The sequence below is a fragment of the Xenopus laevis genome, chromosome 4L (genome assembly GCF_017654675.1).
Source record: "Xenopus laevis strain J_2021 chromosome 4L, Xenopus_laevis_v10.1, whole genome shotgun sequence".
Lineage (NCBI taxonomy): Eukaryota > Metazoa > Chordata > Amphibia > Anura > Pipidae > Xenopus > Xenopus laevis.
This window is the reverse complement of record NC_054377.1, coordinates 147,388,800-147,398,793: the sequence shown is the minus strand read 5'-3', so window position 1 is coordinate 147,398,793 and position 9,994 is coordinate 147,388,800. Positions and strand designations below refer to the sequence as shown.

General features: G+C 41.7%; 1 protein-coding gene across 2 annotated transcripts in view; it reads left to right on the top strand.

Annotated features, from left to right (window-relative positions):
- The window catches only part of ptprg.L (protein tyrosine phosphatase, receptor type G L homeolog), a 335,758-nt gene that overhangs the window by 278,884 nt on the left and 46,880 nt on the right, over positions 1-9,994 (top strand). For both annotated transcript variants that reach the window (XM_041590932.1, XM_041590933.1), the window contains one exon: positions 223-355. In XM_041590932.1, the coding sequence (XP_041446866.1) occupies positions 223-355 (133 nt within the window). The remainder of the gene's footprint in view (positions 1-222; positions 356-9,994) is intronic.

Sequence of the window (9,994 nt, the reverse complement as noted above, 5' to 3'; positions counted from 1 at the left end):
CATTATGAGTTCTTGGTAAAAAGGAGATTTAAACAGCAGCAAAGGAAGGGCTTCTTCTACCCAAGATCATTTCAGTGTATCGGATGGGATCATTGGATTCTGCAGATAAATGTCGGAATTTACTGTATGGGATTTTCTTTTGTAACTGTGTCTTTACAACAAAGGTGTTTTTACTCTTCTCATTTATTGGCTAATGGTGTCCCTTGGTATTTTCCTTTACAGACCCTCAGATTAACTCCAGTATGGCGATGTGGCCCCCTCCTGGGAAGATGGAATGGATCATTCCGCTGGTTGTGGTTTCAGCTTTAACATTCGTGTGCCTAATCCTCCTCGTAGCTGTGCTCGTATACTGGAGGTGAGGAAACTCTGTTTTATTACATATTATTATTATTAGTATTTATTATTAATTGTTATTATTATTTATTAATATTATTATTTATTGGTATTATTATTATTAATTATTATTAATTATTATTAATGGTATTATTAATTGTTATTATTATTGTATATTAATATTATTATTATTTATTATTATTGCTATTATTTATTATTATTATTTATTGTTACCCATGAGTGTCAGCTGGGGCCTCCTGGGAAGCGGAGTGTTACAATGGTAGTGAAATATTTTGACCGTGTCAAGTTGAGATATAGAATAAGCGGAAAATGTTTTAACCCGTTGACGTTGATTGTTACAGTGATGAGGCAAAGTTTTGAATTTGTGAAGTTAAAGGGGTTGTGCATCTTCAAATGAAATGTTAGTATGATGTAGAGAGGGATATTCTGAGACAATTTGCAATTGGTTTTCATTTTTTATTATTTGTGGTTTTTGAGTTATTTAGCTTTTTATTCAGCAGCTCTCCAGTTTGTAATTTCAGCAATCGGGTTGCTAGGATCCAATTTCCCCTAGCAACTATGCACTGATATGAATAAGAGACTGGAATATGAAGAGGAGAGGCCTGAATAGAAAGAGGAGTAATAAAAAGTAACAATAACAATACATGTGTAGCCTTACAGAACATTTGTTTTTTATATGGGGTCAGTGACCCCCATTTGAAATACAAATATACAGAGAAGGAATGTTCTGGGCACACAATAAGCTATACCCTCATACTTTACTGTCTAAGGGAATCAATATGGCACCTCCTCCTCCCATATGTATAAATACAAATATACAGAGAAGGAATGTTCTGGGCACACAATAAGCTATACCCTCATACTGTACTGTCTAAGGGAATCAATATGGCACCTCCCTCCTCCCATATGTATAAATACAAATATACAAAGAAGGAATGTTCTGGGCACACAATAAGCTATACCCTCATACTGTACTGTCTAAGGGAATCAATATGGCACCTCCCTCCTCCCATATGTATAAATACAAATATACAGAGAAGGAATGTTCTGGGCACACAATAAGCTATACCCTCATACTGTACTGTCTAAGGAATCAATATGGCACCTCCTCCTCCCATATGTATAAATACAAATATACAGAGAAGGAATGTTCTGGGCACACAATAAGCTATACCCTCATACTGTACTGTCTAAGGGAATCAATATGGCACCTCCCTCCTCCCATATGTATAAATACAAATATACAGAGAAGGAATGTTCTGGGCACACAATAAGCTCTACCCTCATACTGTACTGTATGTTCTCTAAGAGATTGGCTCCCCTTGACTTGCAGTGAAAAGCAGGTAACAGAATTTCAGTGAGTTCAGTGTTGTGAGAAATAGAATAATTTTGTGAGTAGTAAATGTCATCAACACTTGAGTCGGTGCAGACAGGTTCTGTTTCTCTATTAAATCAAGGTGTTTATGCGGCGATAATGTGTTTACATACGGGAGGCTGTTTAGAGCAACACAGCTGCAGCTGTTAAGATCACGTGCAAGTGCCTTTCATATTTATTCCTCCCCTTTCCCCAGCTCTGTGTATAAGAGCCGTCGGTGTATAATAAGGCACCGGTGTATAAGAGGTTTCAGCAGAAAGTGTAGGGAATGTTCAATGACGGCTCACAAGCTGTTAGAGTAGCAATACAGGTGCAAATTCGCACTCGTGTTGGTGAATTGAGTGCAAGTTGCTTTTCATACAGATGTTCCCATTTATTCCTGCTCCCATTCTCCCTCTTGTTAGTGGCATAATAATCATCTTTATACCTGCACATTGCACTTCATTCTCATGCTCACACTGCAGATAGAACAGCTGATGCCACAAGTCATTGTATTCATTGTGTAGGGATGTGAAAATTTAGACACCCTTACACTATATTGACAGGCACATCCCTATTGATATGGACGACTAAGTGGGTCCTTATGGGGACCTTGTGCTTATGTAACCCCTGTAGTTCTCACAGTGTACACCAGGTGGCACTGTGTCAGAGTATAAAGATCTTGGAAACCATGAGGTCTGGGTCCATTACTTTAGCCCAACCAAGCAGGCTGGAAGGTAATGGGTAGTGTGACCCTAGGTGCATTGGCCCTAGTAATTAGATAGCATACTCTTTTATAGATCACTCTAGGAGTGATAGAGAGGTTATATAGTTGAGCAGCTCAAGGCTCCGCCGAGGATATTAGAGGGATTAAGATCCCAGGGTATTACTGACCCGGAGTAGGGACTAAAGTGTTGAGACTAGGGATGGTAGGAATTCCCCTAGACTGCGACTCAAAGAGCAATAACCCTCACAAGCTGCAACTCTCTCTGCTGTATATTCCCTGGCCTGCAGGGACTCGGCCTATACCGGTACTGTGAGTATATGCTACCTTTATGCTGTCTGATTGTTCTAAGCTCCATTGTGGATATGGGCTATTGTTAAATAAAGACAGTTTATTTGGTTAAGCGTTAAAGAACTACTGGCGCCCATCATTTGTGCTATTGCACCTGGTTATAGTTGCACTACACCCTGCCTCCACCCCGGGGGCCTACCCCTGAGAGAGAGGGCCTCATTTGTGGTATTATTCCCACACAGAAAGTAGTAAAACAAAGTCAGTTTACCATAGCGCTACAATTGTATTAATTGTTATAATTGTATTTGCACAAATATTGCCCCAAATATGCTCAGGTTTTCCCACGAATCCTTAGCCACAAGGAGAGAGTCTTTATTAGGGATGCACCGAATCCGCTATTTTGGATTTGGCCGAACCCCTGAAACCTTCGCAAAATATTTAACCGAATACCGAACTGAATCCAAATCCTAATTTGCATATGCAAATTAGGGGCGGGAAGGGTAAAACATTTTTTAATTCCTTGTTTTGTGACCAAAAGTCATGTGATTTCCCTCCCGCCCCTAATTTGCATATGCAAATTTGGATTCGGTTCAGCCGGGCAGAAGGATTCCTGCTGTAAAAGGCCGAATCCTGGATTCGGTGCATCCCTAGTCTTTGTCAGTGCTGCACACAATAAGCTATACCCTCATACTGTACTGTCTAAGGGAATCAATATGGCACCTCCTCCTCCCATATGTATAAATACAAATATACAGAGAAGGAATGTTCTGGGCACACAATAAGCTATACCCTCATACTGTACTGTCTAAGGGAATCAATATGGCACCTCCTCCTCCCATATGTATAAATACAAATATACAGAGAAGGAATGTTCTGGGCACACAATAAGCTATACCCTCATAATGTACTGTCTAAGGGAATCAATATGGCACCTCCTCCTCCCATATGTATAAATACAAATATACAGAGAAGGAATGTTCTGGGCACACAATAAGCTATACCCTCATACTGGACTGTCTAAGGGAATCACTATGGCACCTCCTCCTCCCATATGTATAAATACAAATATACAGAGAAGGAATGTTCTGGGCACACAATAAGCTATACCCTCATACTGTACTGTCTAAGGGAATCAATATGGCACCTCCTCCTCCCATATGTATAAATACAAATATACAGAGAAGGAATGTTCTGGGCACACAATAAGCTATACCCTCATACTGTACTGTCTAAGGGAATCAATATGGCACCTCCTCCTCCCATATGTATAAATACAAATATACAGAGAAGGAATGTTCTGGGCACACAATAAGCTATACCCTCATACTGTACTGTCTAAGGGAATCAATATGACACCTCCTCCTCCCATGTGTATAAATACAAATATACAGAGAAGGAATGTTCTGGGCACACAATAAGCTATACCCTCATACTGTACTGTCGAAGGGAATCAATATGGCACCTCCTCCTCCCATATGTATAAATACAAATATACAGAGAAGGAATGTTCTGGGCACACGATAAGCTATACCCTCATACTGTACTGTCTAAGGGAATCAATATGGCACCTCCTCCTCCCATATGTATAAATACAAATATACAGAGAAGGAATGTTCTGGGCACACGATAAGCTATACCCTCATACTGTACTGTCTAAGGGAATCAATATGGCACCTCCTCCTCCCATGTGTATAAATACAAATATACAGAGAAGGAATGTTCTGGGCACACAATAAGCTATACTTTTCTACTCCCTAAATGACACTGTATGGTCAATTTGCAGAATGTTCCGTGCACTCATATGTATTGTATGTAAAGGGGTTGTTCATCTTTGAGTTAACGTTTAGTATGAGTGATATTGGTTTTCATTTTTTATTATTTATGGTTTTTGAGTTATTTAGCTTTTTATTCAGCAGCTCTCCAGTTTGCAATTTCAGCAGCCTGGTTGTTATGGTCAAAATTCCCCTAGCAACCATGCATTGATTTGAATAAGAGACTGGAATAGGAGATGACTGAATAGAAAGATGAGGAATAAAAAGTAGCAATAACAATACATTTGTAGCCTTACAGAGCATTTGCTTTTTTAGATGGGGTCAGTGACCCTGGAAAGAGTCAGAAGAAAAAGGCAATTAATTAAAATAAAACTATAAAAAAAAAAAATGATGAAGACCAATTGAAAAGTTGCTTAGAATTTGCCATTCTATAACATATTAAAAGTTAACTTACAGGTGAACCATCCTCTTCAGTCAGAGTCGCTGTTTCTCATTATATTTTGCAGCTCCAGTTGTATAAATGAATGAGGATACATTGCATTATACATACAATTAAACGTGATTATAGTGAGCTCTATTACACCAGTCTGACCTCCCCAGGCTTCAGCATATAAATGCTTTATATACTCACATATATATATATATATATACGGCAGCCAGACGTTGTGCCGCAGGATAGAGCCGCAATCCCTCTCCTCGTTGCCTGTAAAATCTTAGGAGGCCGTTGCCAATATACTTAATTTTTACAGCAAGTCTTCTCTAATTCTAATCAGAACGGCAGAAAGGGACCGGAGCCCTTGAGTTTAATGTGCCTGAACCATAAACTAAAATAGCACCAATTGCAACTTCGCTTCTTCACATACACACAATGATGGCCTGACATAAAATAACAATTTAATCCTCCAAGCAGCCGCGCTGACCCGCAGTAAAAACCAGGGATTTGGCTGTTCTACGGCTCGTGGATTTATAGGGGGGTCATGAGTATCTTGTGAGGCAGGAGACTGATATCCGCTAAGTGAGAGACATTTCTCTCGACTTATTTCGATTTCATGGGAACGCACGGACTGTTCCGGAACAAAAGTCTTAAGGGATCATTAAGGCGGCAATATGGCTGACATGATGGATTTAACGGGACTGTCATTCTCCAGCTCCTCAAACAAATCTTGTTTATGTCACTTGGCGGGACCGCGGAAACGTTGTTTCATTTTTATTAACCAAGATGCGCTGCTCTCTCCTTATGTTTCAACTGAATCAGCGGCTCCACCATAATCACAGACTATTATCAACTGCCTGTGTTTTATGTCTTCTACAAGGAATCCCAACTACATCATCATCATAGGTGTTCCACTACATTGAGCAGGAACAGCCCCTGTACAGAGAGATCCCATAAAACTATGGCAGCATAGGTATTCCCCTGTACTAAGCACAATTCAGCAGGAACAGTCTCCTAAGTTTGCTCATAGTCTGTACAGAGAGATCCCATAAAACTATGGCAGCATAGGTATTCCCTGTACTAAGCACAATTCAGCAGGAACAGTCCCTAAGTTTGCTCATAGTCTGTACAGAGAGATCCCATAAAACTATGGCAGCATAGGTATTCCTCTGTACTAAGCACAATTCAGCAGGAACAGTCTCCTAAGTTTGCTCATAGTCTGTACAGAGAGATCCCATAAAACTATGGCAGCATAGGTATTCCCTGTACTAAGCACAATTCAGCAGGAACAGTCCCCTAAGTTTGCTCATAGTCTGTACAAATAGAATTGAGTAGGCACAGGTGGCTCCAGGCTGACAGGGGAAGGATTATTTTGGACTCCCAGAACCTTTTGAGTGGCTCCTTAGATCTCATTGCCCAAATAAAGTACAAAACTCCTGCCAAAAAGCATTTGCCTGAGTGTTTTTTTGATAATCGCCATTCTCTCCGCGTTGGTCAACTGATCCCGAGCGCCTGCCGTATAAATATTTGAGTCCTTATCAGTGCGTATACATATTTAAAGAGGCAGGCTGTGAAACGGTGATTACTCGTCTGTTATCTTTATTTTAACAGCCGCGCTGCTTGTGTAAGTGAATATGGGTGTCAGTACCAGGGAGGTAACTACAGAGGAAGCAGACCCTGCGGCTGCAAGAGGGCCCAGGAGGTATAGGGGCCCCAATGAGGCTCTAATTAATGAGCAATTTCAACATGTATCGGTAAAACAGGACAATCTCTGGATGTATTGTGACTGTAAATTTAATTTTTGTGGGGCCCAATAGCATCTTTTTGTGCCACTGGTAGGGCTGCCATGTTTTCATTCTGACCCTATCGGTCAGTGATGTAGAGGGTGGGGGTGGGCCAGAGAGGCGCGTGGTTGTGACATTTTGTGGCTGGGGTTGTGATGTTTGTGGGTGGGGCTGGGATGTTTTGTGGACAGGGTCTTGATGTTTTGTGGGCAGGGTCTTGATGTTTTGTGGGCAGGGTCTTGATGTTTTGTGGGCAGGGTCTTGATGTTTTGTGGGCAGGGTCTTGATGTTTTGTGGGCAGGGTCTTGATGTTTTGTGGGCAGGGTCTTGATACTTTGTTGGCAGAGTCTTGATGTTTTGTGGGCAGGGTCTTGATGTTTTGTGGGAAGGGTCTTGATATTTTGTGGGCAGGGTCTTGATGTTTTGTGGGAAGGGTCTTGATATTTTGTGGGCAGGGTCTTGATGTTTTGTGGGCAGGGTCTTGATATTTTGTGGGCAGGGTCTTGATGTTTTGTGGGCAGGGTCTTGATGTTTTGTGGGCAGGGTCTTGATGTTTTCGTGGGCAGGGTCTTGATGTTTCGTGGGCAGGGTCTTGATGTTTTGTGGGCAGGGTCTTGATGTTTTGTGGGCAGGGTCTTGATGTTTTGTGGGCAGGGTCTTGATGTTTCGTGGGCAGGGTCTTGATGTTTCGTGGGCAGGGTCATGGAGTTTTGATACCGGTTTGGCCAGGAAGGGTCTGAAGCGCTTGGATTAGGTGAGTAGGGGAGCTGAGAGGGGCAGATCTGAGATGGGCCAGGGGCCGAACAAAAATGATTACAAATTTATTGGCTAATACACCTGCTAGTGAAATACCGGCCAGGTGGCAACCCTGGCCCCTGATCAGTACCTTGATGCAGCTGCTGTAGAAAAACAAAAATGTGGGGCTACCCCCGAGCTCTGAAATGTAATAAACAGTGGAGTAACTAGATGATACTGGGCCCCACAGCAAATTAATTTTAGGGCCCCCACCATATCCAGAGATTGTCTTGTTTTACCAATATATGTTGAAATTGCTCGTTAATTAGGGTCTCACGGAACCCCCTTATCTCCTGGGACCCCCTGCAGCCGCAGGGTCTGCTTCCTCTGTAGTTGCACCCCTGGTAATAAAATAAAATCTGTCTTTATTGCCTTGATTGGGAGAACTGGACTGAACTTCACAGAAAGACTGAAAGTATTTGATCCAATTCCAACGCCATAAAGTTCCCAGTTGGCTCTTGGATTTATCCCCCGGGGCGGCAAGTTCTACCCTAGGAATTATTTAGTATTTGAAATTCACTCTAGTACATGAAATGCGCTTTATTATACGGCGCAGGAACAAAATGCAGTCAATTAAGGGATTTTTTGTAAAGGTCAGATAATAATGACAAAGACGGTGAGCCATAAATTGCCTGCGATTTTAATACCAGTCTGCTATTTTGTTACATTATGCATTTTAAGGCTTTATCTCGCCGGCCCTGGAAGCATTTTTACATCACATTAAATGTGTGCGTAAGATTTATTGTCACAAACATTACTGTAAACGAGCTCTGCCGTTCATCCATTATTGAGAGATCATTGAAGGATTTTAGTGTTTTCTCCTGTGCACTGCTTATTCCTACTGGTGCAACTTTTAGCAGCTGGTGATTATTCATCTGAGTTGGGCTGTTCCTTCACTACTGTGGGAACTTTGTACAAAGTAGAATGAATGAGTGATACTCAGAGTTCCCTGCAGCCTTGTGCCTTTATATGGTCACAGAACTCCTCAGTGACTTCTAATATCCTTATCATTTACAGTAGGGGGTACATTATCCCTTATAATACATGAGTGATACTCAGAGTTCCCTGTATAACTCAGCCTGCAGCCTTGTGTCTTTATATGGTCACAGAACTCCTCAGTGACTTCTAATATCCTTATCATTTACAGTAGGGGGTACATTATCCCTTATAATACATGAGTGATACTCAGAGTTCCCTGTATAACTCAGCCTGCAGCCTTGTACCTTTATATGGTCACAGAACAACCCCTCAGTGACTTCTAATATCCTTATCATTTACAGTAGGGGGTACATTATCCCTTATAATACATGAGTGATACTCAGAGTTCCCTGTATAACTCAGCCTGCAGCATTGTGCCTTTATATGGTCACAGAACCCCTGAGTGACTTCTAATATCCTTATCATTTACAGTAGGGGGTACAGTATCCCTTATAATAAGGGTTTGATACATCTTTGTTCCTTTGCTTGTCAATTATCTCTGCCATACAGATGGGCACATTATATATGACCATTGTTGTGCTGCTGGAGTTCTCTGTGCAGCTGGAAATGAGGGGCCGTGTATCCCCCGGGGGTGTGTGACAGATGGGGGTTCTGCTGAGGAACAGCTCGGATTCACTGTGGAACGCACCAGCCAAAATCCTCCCCTTGTTCTGCCGCTCCCTCGGCTCAATCACCGTCCATGGAAGATTTATTTCATTCTAGTGCTCTGGTCTCTGTATTTCCCATTTACCCACAATCCCTCTGCACAACATCTTATTGATTTTTATTAAACTTTGGGTGAAATTTCAATCTACTGGGGGTTCGTTTGCTCTGTTAAAGCAAAGGGGCCACATCTGTAGACTGAAACGTGGGCTTCTCTTCTCTGTGGCCCTACTGATTATGCGCCATTGATTCTATTGTTTCTCTAAGATTTTTGCATTATTATTGATGAATTCCCCCCGCCCGGGCTGTGAATGATTTTGAGCCAAAAGAAAAAGATCCAAAATGACTGAAATCTCCATATCAACCCGGGCCCCTGCCAACTGCCAGTAATTAACTCTCCGGCTGCCAGCACTTTCTCTAAAGCCTCCTTCTTGGCAGCAACCGCAATGTTTAATGAAAATCTTAATCTTCAGGGTTTTTTTTTAGTATTGAACTGCGTTGCTTGGTTTTCATGGAATCCCACATAAACCCCAGTGCTTTATTTTATAGCCTGTATGTGTAATAAGTGTTACTGTCTCACCATTCAGCTTCAGCCTTGCATACAAATCCCTTGTTCCCTCCAGTGAATAAGCCCTGACACACACAGAGATGGTGCCCTGTATAGAAGTCTGTTACCAACAACATCCCAAGACTGATACAAGTTACTTCCCGGGGGAAGACATTTCTTTTGCTTTTCTCTGAATTCCCCCCGACAATGCCCCTCTGTTATTAATGGAAACACTTGCTAGACTGACGCCTACATTATGAATGATTGTTGTTGTTGTTTACTTGCAGTCATACACCAGT